This window comes from Cydia strobilella, chromosome Z (genome assembly GCF_947568885.1).
Source record: "Cydia strobilella chromosome Z, ilCydStro3.1, whole genome shotgun sequence".
In the NCBI taxonomy this organism is placed as follows: Eukaryota; Metazoa; Arthropoda; class Insecta; order Lepidoptera; family Tortricidae; genus Cydia; species Cydia strobilella.
The window spans coordinates 26,971,035-26,986,353 of record NC_086068.1 but is presented as its reverse complement, the minus strand read 5'-3'; the positions used below and the strand labels follow the sequence as shown (position 1 = coordinate 26,986,353).

At 37.8% G+C, this 15,319-nt stretch overlaps 1 protein-coding gene across 1 annotated transcript in view; it reads left to right on the top strand.

The window, feature by feature from the left end:
* LOC134753902 (GATOR complex protein NPRL2-like) overlaps nucleotides 1-13,756 on the top strand; it is a 39,612-nt gene extending 25,856 nt beyond the window's left edge. The window contains exons 8-9 of the mRNA XM_063689865.1: nucleotides 8,205-8,365; nucleotides 9,571-13,756. Of these exons, the coding sequence (XP_063545935.1) occupies nucleotides 8,205-8,365; nucleotides 9,571-9,763 (354 nt within the window). The 3' untranslated portion in view covers nucleotides 9,764-13,756. The remainder of the gene's footprint in view (nucleotides 1-8,204; nucleotides 8,366-9,570) is intronic.
* The last annotated feature ends 1,563 nt before the right edge of the window (nucleotides 13,757-15,319 follow it).

Below are 15,319 nucleotides of genomic sequence, written 5' to 3'. Positions count from 1 at the left end.
GGTGCTCGAGACAACGTATCTGCAACATACATATATTTACCTGGCTTATACACGACCTTGAAATGACGACCTGGCTTATACATAACCCTGTATGCGAAGCATCATCCTCTGTAAACGCGCTGGCACAGAATCTAAAGGTTTTGAAAACAATGCTTCCAGAGGTTTGTGATCCGTCTCTATTGTGACGTCACCATGAGCGTACACGTATTGATGGAATCGCTCCAGTCCGAAGACAATGGCAAGAAGCTCCTTTTCAATTTGTGCGTACCTGGTCTGTGCGTCTGTCAGCGTGGCAGACGCAAACTCAACGGGCCGGCCCGCTTGAAGGATCACGGCGCCTAGCGCGTGCTGACTAGCATCTACCGAGAGCAGCACTGGAGCGCGCGGGGCGTACAGGGCCAGCACAGGCGCGCCGCTCACCAACGCCCGTAGCTATCCGGCGGCTGCCTCGTGCTCCGGTTCCCAGCACCATTCAGTGCTCTTTTTTAACAGCGCTCGTAAAGGTGACGCTACTTCTGAGTATTTAGGTATAAATTTGGATAAGTAATTCACCATACCTAAAAACCTTTCCAGAGACGCTTGGTCGTGTGGAGAAGGCATCTTCTCGATAGCCTTAACCTTCTCGGAGTCAACGCGCATACCCTCATGACTAAACGTATGACCTAGATAAGTAATCTGTTCTACTCTAAATTCGCACTTCTGTTTATTAAATTTAATACCTACCTCGCGCGATCTGTCTAGCAACGACTTTAATCTTGCATCGTGTTCCTCTAAGGTACGTCCATAGACTATAATATCATCAACGAACGACTCGACTCCCTCTAGATCCTCCAAAATTTGACGAATCTTAGAATGGAACACCTCAGACGCACAGTTTATGCCGTACGGGAGGCGTAAGAACTGGTACCTACCGAATGGTGTCCCAAATGTACATAGGTCGGCACTGGCATTGTCTATTTGTACCATCCAAAAACCAGAGCGAGCATCAAGTTTGCTAAAATATCGCGCGCCCTGCAGCTTTGTGGCAATTTCGCCGAGCGCGGGGAGCGGATAGCGAGCGCGGCGCACGACGCGGTTAAGCGGCCGCGGGTCGAGGCACACGCGTATACTGCCATATTTTTTCGCGGCCACTACAATCGCATTGACCCACGGTGTGGGGTGGGACACTTTCCTAATGACCCCCATTTCAACCATGCGATCTCATTCACCCTGTAGTTTGTCACGCACGCCCATAGGTATCTTGCGAACCGGACAGACTGACGGCTGCGCTCCTTCCTCAATACTAATAGTATACTCACCCGGCAATTTACCCAGGCCATGAAAGAGATCCTCATAATGATCTAAGGAAAGTGAATATATGCGTTTGACCAGACCTAAGTCCTCACAAGCATATTTGCCCAAAACACTCTTTCTATCGTCTCGACATATAACAAACCGCAACGGATATAAACGTTCTTTATATAACCAATTAATAATACACGAACCGATCATGGGTACATAATTTTCGCAAAATGATTCGGCCCTAATATTATCAGGTTCTATACTTGTACTGTTAAGACCCAATTTTTTGAAATTTTTCATTGATAAAACGTTTAAATCCGAGCCAGTATCAAGCTTAAAAGTCTCGGCCCTACGATTATAATTACAAGTAAAGTTTCATACCATTTTTTGCGGTCTTTATGATAATCACCCACATCGACCCCATCGATGAAGTACAGTTCGTCGTCGTCACCGTAGCCGTCCTCTTCAATTTGATACACTTTGTTTGGTCTTTTAAATGGGCACTTTACCTTAAAATGACCTGCACCACCACACAATAAACACTTTGCACCTCTCGCCGGACACCGTTGACCTCCGTCACACAGGCCGCGCAGGAGCGGGCCGTCGCCGTCGCGCTCGGGCCGTCGGCCCCGCGCGCCGTCGCGCCGCCGCCGCGCCGGCCGCCGCGTCCCCGCCAGCGCTGCGGGAGCCGGCCGCGGCCACCCCCAGGAAACTGTCCCGAGGTTCCATACAGTACATCCACCTCCGGCGCGCCCCACTCTTAAGCTTTATATCTGCATACATCTAGCAAATATATCAAGTTTGGTGTCTTTTTCGTATAATTCGAGGATGAAGAATTCATTTCTGTGACTAAATTTTCACTCATCCATACAAAAAATTCGAGAAATACAAAATTAAAAAAAAATCTGCACCTTTTTTTCGAAAATCCTCTATAGAATTAAAACTATGTGAATTTGCTCTAGAAAAAAATACCCGTGAATAGCCCAGTTATCCTACTATATAGAATAGTAAACTTGTCAAACATTTTTCTTTTATAACTCTGTTGAAAAAATGTTTTGTGTCGCGCGGCGTACCCGCGTTGTAAGAGCGGTATGCAGCTTTTAGAATTTTTAAGTATGTTTAGATGATTTCTGATAAGTTGTTATTCTTCTGGTTGTAGATTACATTAATAAATTACTTCTGGACGTGATATATAGTTGGTCAAGCAAATCAGAAAAGCAGAAAAAGGCGCAAAATTAAAATTTTATATGGGACGATATCCCTTCGCGCCTACATTTTATAAATTTTTCGCCTTTTTCTACTGAAAAGATTTGCTTGACTAACTATATGTATATAAGAACTATATATACAAATATAAATTAAATATATAAATAAAGATGTTGCGAAAACTTCCGCCAGTAGTTATTAAAAATGTGATAAAATTAAGATGTTTGACAAAAAATGCGGGTTAAAATTAGATATCTATTGTTCGCATGCACATAGGTCCGTACATTTTAGTTTTTTTAACGCAGTTGCACCTCCTTGCTCATTTGTTTTGCAGCGGCAACGAATAATCTCAAAACAAGCAGCAGCCGCCGCAGGTCAGCTTTTCCATATGGGCTCCCAATAACCATTTTGTTTGGACCAGCCCCAGTCAGCAGGGCATGGTAGCTGTTGCTGAGAGGATATAATCTGTCCCCAAACCTCCTCCCCAAACTCCTCCTTGGTAAACTGCACGGAGAATATGTTTACGTAGGGCATCTTCTGTTGGAGGCAGATTCTCTAACTGGAGATTTCTGATTGTATAAAGTACTCTTCGGCACTCATTTACACTCGTACCTCGTACTTGTACCTGATCTGAAATCAGTAACAAAATGCATAGTGTTAAAATATTGTCTAGGTATCAATTCACACCTCGTAATTCAAATCTGTCCAGACTTAAAAATTTAAGACTCTTACTTGTGATACAAGACCATAACAAATATTTCCAATATTGGCAACGCCTGCTCAATATTGCCTTGTTTGTCGTATTTAAATCCCTCCGTTACAGCAGGATATGCCCTCCAAGCTTGAAATACGCTTTTTTTCACCTTTCCACCCAAAAAAGAAACAGTGTCGCAACCTAAAAAGGCGTGGAAGAATGCCAAGACTACTGTCCTTTCTGGTCCTGTGAAATAAATTATATATCTATGCGTTACAAATAAAACCATATATTTAAAGAAAGTTTGCAGCACGTGACCAATTGCCCAGATGACCTGTCTCGTACTGCGGTGAGATATTTATTTTATTTACAATTAATGGAGGAACTACAAAAGTTACCTAATGAAGATGCAATAGCATGGCACGAGAGGAACTGGTCATTCTTTCCTGTGTCAATATGTACCCATAACTCCTGGAGCTCCGGCAATTGTGATATACATGCAACTGCGAGAACAACATCAGTATCCACTGTGCTTAGCATAATTTTTGTGTGACCTGGGGCTACAGCATCAGCCACATAATGGACCATCATGCGCATGTCTGCTTTCTGTACGAGGGTAACGGTCACGTGCTGCAAACTTCCTTTAAATATATGATTTTATTTGTACCGCATAGATGTATAATTTATTTTACAGGACCAGAAAGGACAGAAGTCTTGCCATTCTTCCACACCTTTTCAGGTTGCGACACTGTTTCTTATTTGTGTGGAAAGGGGACAAAAAGCGTATTTCAAGCTTGGAGCGCATATCCTGCTGTAACGAAAGGATTTAAATTTGGCAAACAAGGCAATATTGAGCAGGCGTTGCCAATATTGGAAAAATTTGTTATTGTCTTGTATGACAAGTAAGTCTTACAATATTAAGTCTGAACAGATTTGAATTACGAGGTGTCAACCCTAGACTTATTTTAACACTATGCATTTTGTTACTGATTTCAGATCAGGTGCAAGTACGAGTATGAGTGCCGAAGAAATCTCCAGTTAGAGAATCTGCCTCCAACGGAAGATGCGCTACGTAAACATTATTCTCCGTGCAGTTTACCAAGGAGGCTATGTTTGGGGACATATTATAGCCGCTCAGCAACAGGTTATTGGAAGCCCATATGGACAAGCCTACCAGCGGCGGCTGCTGCTTGTTTAGAGCTTATTCGTTGCCGCTGCAAAACAAAATATTGCGCAGGGAGGTGCAACTGCGTTAAAAAAAACTAAAATGCACTGACATATTTATGTGCATGCAGTGGCAATTGCGAACAATAAATATCTTATTTCAACCCGCATTTTTTGTCAAACATCTAACTATGTTAATTTTATCACATCCATACTAATCCATACTAATATTTTAAATGCGAAAGTGTGTCTTTCTGTCTGTCTGTTACCTCTTCACGCTTAAACCGCTGAACCAATTTACTTGAAATTCAGTGTAGAGATAGTTTGAGTCTCGGGGAAGGACATAGAATAGTTTTTATCTCAGAACTCACCCCTTATGGGCGTGAAAAGGGGGGTGGAAGTTTATATAGGGAATCAATAAAAAGGATCAATAAAAACTAAACAAACTATACCAACTGATGAAAGGCGCAGTTAAAGGGTTAAAGAGGTATTTCCCGTTCGATATATGGATATTACGTATCATTTTATGATTAATATGTACCGTATCTGCAGTATAGTTCCATAAGTCGCGTGAAATAGGTATTGAAGTAGAACTGTCACTTTGTAAAATTGAAAAATTAAAAAAAAAAAATTGTTAATGATATTATTTTCAAAATTGCTTTCTTGGAGTTAGACATGAGGATATCACGTATCATTTGTGGTATATTGTACAAAAAAAAAACAGCCATATAACTTATAGGTATATAACTTGGTATGTTTCGAAAATTCTTTTTGTTTTAATTAAAAAAAAAATGCCCGAAATGTAATGATGTGATATATTTTTAGAATCGCCTCAAAAAGCCCTTTCGTGTGATATCACACTCGATAGGTTTTGGACAAAAAAATTTTTCCATACAAAAAAAAAATGTTTTACCACTCCCCCGCAGCGAAATTTTTTTAGGAACTGCGGATCAAAAATTTTGTTTTGGCCTCTAGTATGTGTGTGCCAAACGGCTAACCTGTACATCGATTTGCGGTATTTTTATACGAACGGGTTAGACTATCTAACCTAACCTACTTTTCTGATAGCAGTTCTGTTCTGTGAGAATCGCAGTTTAAAACCCAACCACCCATCCGGGTCCGAGTTGGGGTCCATGTTCAGACCCGGGTCCGGGTCCGAGTCCGGGTCCAAGTTTAGGTCTGGGTCCATAAGTGGTCCATAAGGAAGAGAACAAATCGCCAAACGTGAACTATGTGTCATTGAAGAGTTCCATTCTGGTCATTTTCAGCAGTTTCCACTTCATCAAATGTCACTTTTTTAAATGTGAATGCTGGATTTGTTGATGAAAATACAAAAATCACTATATGTATGCCTTTCGCATTTGAGGAGTTCCCTCGATTCCTCATGGATCCCATCATCAGAACTCGAGCTTGACAAAAATGTTTCTTGAAAACCTAACTTGCTAAACAAACATAACGAAGAGGACAAATCGCCAAACGTGAACTATGCGTCATTGAAGAGTTCCGTTCTGATCATCATCAGCAGTTCCACTTCATCAAATGTCACTTTTTAAAATGGAAGTGCTGGATTTGTTTATAAAAATACAAAAATCACTATATGTATGCCTTTCACATTTGAGGAGTTCCCTCGATTCCTCATGGATCCCATCATCAGAACTCGAGCTTGACAAAAATATGTCTTAAAAAACTTAAGTTGCTTAACAAACATAAAGAAGAGGACAAATCGCCAAACGTAAACTATGCGTCATTAAAGAGTTCCATTCTGATCATCATCAGCAGTTCCACTTTATCAAATGTCACTTTTTAAAATTGAAATGCTGGATTTGTTGATAAAAATACAAAAATCACTATATGTATGCCTTTCACATTAGAGGAGTTCCCTCGATTCCTCGTGGATCCCATCATCAGAACTCGAGCTTGACAAAAATGTTTCTTGAAAACCTAACTTGCTTAACAAACATAACGAAGAGAACAAATCGCCAAACGTGAACTATGCGTCATTGAAGAGTTCCGTTCTGATCATCATCAGCAGTTCCACTTCATCAAATGTCACTTTTTAAAATGGAAGTGCTGGATTTGTTTATAAAAATACAAAAATCACTATATGTATGCCTTTCACATTTGAGGAGTTCCCTCGATTCCTCATGGATCCCATCATCAGAACTCGAGCTTGACAAAAATGTTTCTTGAAAACCTAACTTGCTTAACAAACATAACGAAGAGGACAAATCGCCAAACGTGAACTATGCGTCATTGAAGAGTTCCGTTCTGATCATCATCAGCAGTTCCACTTCATCAAATGTCACTTTTTAAAATGGAAGTGCTGGATTTGTTTATAAAAATACAAATATCACTATATGTATGCCTTTCACATTTGAGGAGTTCCCTCGATTCCTCATGGATCCCATCATCAGAACTCGAGCTTGACAAAAATGTTTCTTGAAAACCTAACTTGCTTAACAAACATAACGAAGAGGACAAATCGCCAAACGTGAACTATGCGTCATAGAAGAGTTCCGTTCTGATCATCATCAGCAGTTCCACTTCATCAATTTTCATTTTTTTAAATGTAAGTGCTTGATTTGTTGATAAAAATACTAAAATCACTATATGTATGCCTTTAACATTTGAGGAGTTCCCTCGATTCCTCATGGATCCCATCATCAGAACTGCTTTTTGACAAAAACGGGACCAATCTGTATGTATATACTTACAATCAAAAAAAGAATTTTCAAAATCGGTCCAGAAATGACGGAGTTATGAAGTAACAAACATTAAAAAAAAAACAACCGAATTGAGAACTTCCTCCTTTGAAATCTTGAAGTCGGTTAAAAATCCGTAGGGGTCGGATCAAAAACAAAGTAATTAAGTCCGACTTAAACTTGACTGGACATTTCTAATAGGTTTTCCTGTGATCTATAGGTAAAGAACCAAATTTTGGACCCAGTAGTTTCGGAGATAAAGGGGGGGAACGGTTATTGTTTGGCTATTTTCATACCTAAACTTCTAAACTATTTATTTTAAAATTACAACAAAAATATAATTGAGATGCTCACAACCATACCTATAGATTAGTATATGCTATTACTGTAACTCACAACAAGCTCTTTCATTTGATATGTAACACGATATACATAGTTTAAAAAACTTTATTTTTTACTTTTCTCATTTAGCCCCCAAAAGTGGCCCCCATGTTTAAAATTCATTTGTTTACGTTACATGTCCGTCTTTGGGTCACAAACTTGCGTATGTGTACCAAGCTTCAACTTCATTGGTCCAGTAGTTTCGGAGAAAATAGGCTGTGACAGACGGACAGACAGACAGACGCCCGAGTGATCCTATAAGGGTTCCGTTGTTTACTTCTGACGTACGGAACCCTAAGTATACAATATTATATTTTGATACGTAATAAAATGCTTCAGTTGTTAGCTATATTTTTTGATTCAATCATTATAAATATTTTTAAAGTTGTCGGGTAGTTTGTTATTTATTTTAGATGCCTGACCTTACAATACATACTCGTTTTGTTGGATTTCGCAAGTCGTTAACCCTAGCTAGAGTAAGAATAGCGCCTGTAGAAAGTCTTATAGCAATCATTCAATTTGAGCATAATATGCACACAAATATTAGGCAACTCATTAATTATCTCAATTCCACCATGATTCCACCCCGCCTTTCACCCTCTTAAGGATGATTTTCGGGATAAAAACTATCCTATGTCCTTCCCCGGGACTCAAACTATCTCTACGCCAAATGTCAACTAAATCGGTTCAGCGGTTTAAGCGTGAAGAGGTAACACAGACAGACAGACAGACAGACTTTCGCATTTATAATATTAGTATGGATGTTATGTTAACAGCCGACGATATCTGACGTGCTGGAGATGCTGTGCGCGCTGCAGCAGGGCACGACGCTGCGCGCCGTGTGCGAGCGGCACGCTGCCGGCGCGCGCGCCGCGTTCGACGTGCGCCGCCTCGTGCTGTACGCGCAGCTGCACGGCCTCATCAAGTGCCTGAAAAGGTACCCCCCATCCCACTACTGTAGTGTGCTACGGATGCTTTCGTGCTCTGCACCAGGGCACTGTGGATTTTATATCTAGACATTTGAAAATATTCCTTTCGCATAGTTTATTTCAACAAAAAAACTGCCGCGAGTCTCGGACATTTTAAAATATACACGCAGTCGCGTTCAGTATAGTCACAGAGTTATAGATTGTAGTAGAGAGCTGATCGTGGCACCCTACAGTTGTCAAGGGCTACTCACGTAATTTAGGTCGAATTACTTGAAAACTTTAAATTAGACATCACCTTTGACTTAGAGGTCGGTGGTCCTTCACAGCACATAATTTTACATCTTAAACTAGTCTCACTAGTGCAACTTAAACAAAAACATCGCGTGTGTGACATTTACGTAGACGTAGTTCATCTCAACATTTGGGTAATCGTAATCGTGAAAGATTTTTGCGCTAGATATGTTTATGGTTTCATGCACCAAATGCAGGCGCGGATACAGGGGGGGGGGGGCACTAGGGGCAATTCCCCCCCCCCCCCCCCCCTGAACCCCTGACACAAGACCTACCTCGGTGCAATTTTTCAACAATTGACTAAAGTATAACGAAACTGGGTCCTGTAATACAGGGTTTCCTAGCTCAGGACACAGGGTCGTGATTTACTGTATGTTTAAATTTACACAATAAACTTTTTTCATTTTTTTCATTTTCAATTGGAAAAAAATGCCCACCCTACGTACTTAAATATGAGTACAACAAATAGTTTCCATGATCCCGCGGCTCCGCTCGGATTTTGACAAAACAGTGCCCGCAATATGAGTATGAGTATACATATACAATAACGCAACGCTTTTGATTTTATACACTCATAAGAATCGTCTCGTCTTGATAAATTAACTTTTATTTTGTTGTTAGTTTAATTTTTTTTACAAACCCCAATCCTTATACCTACTATTTATTTCTACTATTTTTGTAATTTGGCAAGAATGAAATGAATGAAATCCTGGATCCGCGCCTGACCAAATGAACATTTTTGAATGACAATAGTAAATAACTCGTATTTAAAACAAGGACCCGGTATACTCATATCTCTAAATAACAGGGGCAAAGATGAAACCTAGCAGCAAAAACCCAGTAAAGAATGAGTGAATAATGAATAATGAACTTGTACAGTTATTTTATATTAGTTATGTATTTGTATTTGTTAAAATGATAGGTTCCCGGTGTACATCCGGACGCCTTGTCGCAGCGCGGGGTTCGGGCGCGGGGAGGCGCTGGGCATGGGCATCCGCCGGCTGTTCACCGGCCGGCACTGCGCCGACGAGATCTGCTGCCTCGCGCGCATCGACCTGCCCACGCTCGACCAGATTATCGAGGACGACCCCAACGTCGCCGTCATTTGGAGATAAACTAGTTACTTACTATGTAATCATGTCAATGCCTTGCTCTCTTGGCCTTCTGTTTCTATTAATTAATACAATACCTAGTTAAGCATTAGCGTTAAGTTTTCTAAGGCTTAGACAATACTTAGTCCACGGGTAATACGCCAGTTTTTCTGAACGTTTTTGACTATAGTACAGTCACGCTGTGCGCAGTTAAACGTCAATAGTCGTCAAACTATATTCATAATTATGTTTGTAGTTACCAAATCCTGAATTCATATTTAGTTTTCTCGTTTTTCACGTTTCTTAAACAGTATATCCCAGTATATTTATTAGTTTTCATTTTCGGTTAAGGTTTCATGATTATTAATGACTTTTCAGAACCGATTTTAAGGTTAAGATTTAACATCAACCTTTATTAGATTGCTACTTGTTTTACTTTTTCTTGGAGGGAACGGAATGAAACACCGTTGTTATTTTTCATTCCATATCCATAGTTGGATTATAAACAAGGTTTACATTGACATTTCAACTACAATACGCCATTAGCGTTATAGCACAATCGGATTAAGTCTAGCCTCGAAATCCTTCCAAAGTTATGAAATTTGGTATGTATGTTAATTAAAGGTCTCTTTTTCATGTCCACACTATTTGACATTTGGGGACCTCGAGGAATCGCAGCCATCTTGGAAAATGTGTACCATTCTGGAGAAATTTGCGTTTTACTCTAAATATACGTTCTCTATAAAACTTGGAGGAATATGAATTCCACTTTGTATATGGTGTAAGGCAACATTAAAGCTTACTAAATTCTACACAAAACAGTCCTAGATATCTTTGCGGAAAAAATACATCTTGTTATAGAAAATAATAGCTGAATCCAGATTTAGCGCTTATACTCTTTCAGGGGATATACTCTTAATATGAAACTTGGAGGAATATGAATTCCACTTTTGTCTATACATTTGTACACGTTCTACCCCAATATCAACAGTTTACTCGACTGCGACTTAAACAGAAAGTAGGGTCATGGGTTTAAATACTGAAAATTAGTACACCCTGTAGGTCAGGATACTGGACGGATTTATTAAAATTACATATCGGTAGATTCCTCTTGCCCTTCACAACCTGTTTACACTTGTTTTATTAAAGAAAAATCAATACAGCCGCCTTGAGAGGACGTCGAATAGTAAATCATATTTTTACTTCTAGCGCTTAAACTATTGAGTGAATTTCAATAAAATAGACATCAGTAGATCCTTAATTGGTACACGAGTGCTATGCAATACAAATTTACTAAAATAAATGGAGGAAAAATGTTTAGGACTTAAAAATGTGACTGCAAAAACAGATTTTAGGTCTTGAATGGGGTTTAAACAATAGTGACAGTAATGAAATTTGACACCTACAATTTCAGGGATCCCTGTTTGCGTGTTATAAAATTGGAGCTTCGGGGACCACGGGGATCAAACGCCATCTTGAAAAGTATGTCTTTTTTGGTTTTTCTGTTTTTCGGAATATCTGGGTTTCATGTGAATACTGTGTATGGCGAAACAAAAGCTTATTAAGTTCTACACAAAAAAAGGTATAAGACACCATGTCCCTAAAACGGAGCTTTCTTCTAGAAATATGTCTCAGAAGTCAAAAGGTTATACTTAATCATCTCCTACAAAAAAATTATTTTAAGACGGGTCAGAAAAAATACTTGTATAATTTTTTTAGCAATTTTTGGAACACAAAAACATTATCTACCCAACCACGAATAAATAAAAAGTGTGTGGAAACTTGTAAACTTCCCTTGTAACTTGTAAGCCCTATTTCTAGAAAAAGGCTTCGTTTTTGGGACATGGTGTTGTATAACTTTTTAGTGTGAAATTTAATAAGCTTTCGTTTCGCCATACACAGTGTTCACATTAAACCCAGATATTCCGAGAAAAACCAAAAAAGACATACTTTTCAAGATGGCGTTTGATCCCCGTTGTCCCCGAAGCTCCAATTTTATGACACGTAAACAGGAATCCCTGAAATTGTAGGTGTCAAATGTCATTACTGCCACTATTGTTTACACCCCATTTAAGACCTAAAATCTTGTTTTGCAAGTTACATTTTTAAGTCCTAAACATTTTTCCTCCATTTATTTTAGTAAATTTGTATTGCGTAGCACTCGTGTACGTGTATGGATCTACTGATGTCTATTTTATTGAAATCCACTCAATAGTTTAGGCGTTAGGAGTAAAAATATGATTTAATATTCGGCGTCCTCTCAAGGCGGCTGTATTGATTTTTCTTTTATAAAACAAGCGTAAACAAGTTGTGAAGGGCAAGAGGAATCTACCGATATGTCATTATAAAAAATCCGTCCAGTATCCTGAGCTACAGGTTGTACTGATTTTCAATCTTTAAACCCATAACCCTACTTTCTGTTTAAGTCGCAGTCGAGTAAAATGTTGATATTGGGGTAGAACGTGTACAAAAGTGGAATTCATATTCCTCCAAGTTTTATAGAGAACGTATATTTAGAGTAAAACGCAAATTTCTCCAGGATGGTACACATATTCCAAGATGGCTGCGATTCCTCGAGGTCCCCAAATGTCAAATAGTGTGGACATGAAAAAAAGACCTTTAATTAATATACATACCAAATTTCATAACTTGGAAGGATTTCGAGGTTAGACTTAATCCGATTGTGCTATTATTCATAAACGTGTTATTGGCCTGAATTAGCTATGAATCGTTTGTCTTTATCTGTCATTTTGACTTATGTATTAGTAAGAAAGGGATAAAACATAATTTAACTAAATCATGTCCTTAAAGTTGTATGAATAAGGGGGTGAGTATTTATAGATAAATAAATACCTATAGTAACACCCCTATGTGGCACGAGTAATGGGATGGTTTAGAACTTTAGACAAATCCTTTACTTAATTAAAATGTATTATCGGTTTTTAAACACTGGCAACATTTCATCATAAACCAATAATAGAGCTGCTTTAGTTTGATATTTCATTGATTTTTCTTTGTTTTAAAATTAATGGCTCCATACTGCCCATGACTGGAGCAAAAAACATTGTTTTAGTTTGTTAATAATATTTTAACCAATTGCAGTCGGTATCTTTAATTAAATACATTAAAAACATAAGGGATGAATAGGAGATACAACGGTAGTAGTTTTTACAGGTGTCGGTGAAATATCAAAAATACTCCAAATTTTCTCTTTAATGTCCCATGGCTGGTGCCGTTTGCGTTAACATAGTAATATCATTACCTATATAGGAGGAAGGCCACATTCAGGCACGCTACTTACTACTCACGAATGAGAACCGCATAATTTCATCTATAGGTAACTAAAGGTAAATATTTAAAAAACTTGACTGTAGGTACACGCATCGGGTTACACTATTTTACGAAATGTATCAGCTAAACAGTGCTGGTCATTATTAGCAGTTGCAGTACATTCCCCTATGGCATCAACTGCTAAAATGGGCCTTCTCTCTAAAAAATCTGCACTTCATAAAAAAGTTTAAATGATACATAATATAGCTTTATTGGATATTGTTGAATAACATTTTTGTCACGTCGACAAAAAACTACTTAGGCTACTTAAGAGGGGGCGTAAAGCCAAAAAATTAGAAGGAAACGAAAGATTTGGCGCGCCGCGTGAAACTTGTGATAAAATATATGCTTGTCGCGCTATTTTTTACGTATCTTAATTCCTCTGAAAATATAGGTACTTCTGTTTAAAATTTTGCTCAGATCCTTCAGCTATATCACTATTTTATTCTAAAATTATACTGGTATGATATGCAGCGTAACGATGTACCTACTACTGAAAATAAATGAAAATGACACATGTTTTAGTTTTTTTTTCTATCAACACAACTTGAACTTTTTAAGGTTTTGGTTGGTGTCTGCCATGTGTCTACACTTGCAAACATAATCTGGTTTCAGTGTGTTTTTTCCATTTGGCCTTGATTAAAACGTAAAAATTCAATATCAGAATAAGAACTATAATTTTGTGTTAGCCCCTCTTAATAGACAGTTAGCGGCAAGCATGGTACCTTTTCGGTGTGTACACAATAGGGAATATTACGCGAAACTCTGCGAAGGGGCCGCCACTACCACGAGCATCGAAATTTCGTTATCTAACATCTGTGTCACTCTTGCATATTCGAGCGATAAAGAGGCAGATAGCGAAATTTCGGATTCGCGTTTCCCGGTAGGTCCTGTGTAAACAAACGTCATACTTGTTATGAACAAAATGCTGCACTTCATGATAAAAGCAAGCCGCTCTGCACAGTGATAGTAGGGACCAAACTGAGCGATCTGGCACAAAATGATAGGTTTAATGGTTATCAACTAGGCACAAAAATAATTCAACAGTAATCTACAGCAACCAGTTCATGTATGATCAGTGATTTTGTAGTATTGGAATGGTACGAGTACTTCAAAACGACTTTTCTTTTTCAGTTTTACATCTACCGGTGAACCATATAATTTGACATCACCTAATAATAATTATTTGCCCTTTTATTTTTGTATTTAATACACTGACAATTATCTGATTCAATTCGGCTTATATGTATAAAATCTACTAAATTGACCTACTTTTATATTATACACATAGATTTAAGATTAAATCCTAAGTATGCATGTAATATTGGTATGCCCCCACGGGGTCCATGTGGAACTACCAAGAATTTGTAATACCTATAAAACCATGGCTGCAAATAAATATGAACCCGAAGAGGACATTTAAGTTTTTTGTTTACAAATGTAGTCACTTTAAATAAAAATAATTCCTAATTTTAGATTTGTTATATTTTTTTTGTAATTCAGCACCAGGAAAAAACTTTATTCAGTTTTTATTGATAATTTTTTTATTTATTAAAATAAATTGGGTGATTTGTTTTCATATGACACATTTCATATTAAAATCAGTGCACTTACTGCGGTTGAAGATTTCTTTTAAAGGATTTATTTGTAAGAACGTGCATAATTGAACTTAAATATTTCGTGAAGAATGAAAGGTATCGGTGTCGGGTTTTTTTGTAATACTTTTATATACTCAGTACTATATATATATGTATTAAACTATTCATGTTCCATAATATTTGTTTTAAGAAATCAAGTAAAAACTATTAATCGAGTAAGAATAAAAACTTAAGATGCCGTTTTTTGCCAAAAGGGTTTAGTATATGTTTTATGAGTATTTTTTATAAGTAATGTATATAATGAGCTTTTATTTGAGATATTAAACATTGAAATCGGTCAAATAGTTAAGCTTGTAGAATTTTTTGAAATATATTTTGAAGAAATTTACACTCACATTCAAACATTTATATTTCGTGAAGTATGAGAGGTATCGGTGTCGGGTTTTTTTATAATACTTGTTATTTATTCAGTAATATATACATGCATTAAGCTATTCATGTTCCATACATTTATTTTGAGAAATCAAGTAAAAACTATCAATCGAGTAAAAAAAAAACTTAAGATGCCGTTTTTTGTCGAAAGTAATTAGTATATATTTTTTGAGTATTTTTTTAAAAGTAATTTATATAATGAGCTTTCATTTGAGATATT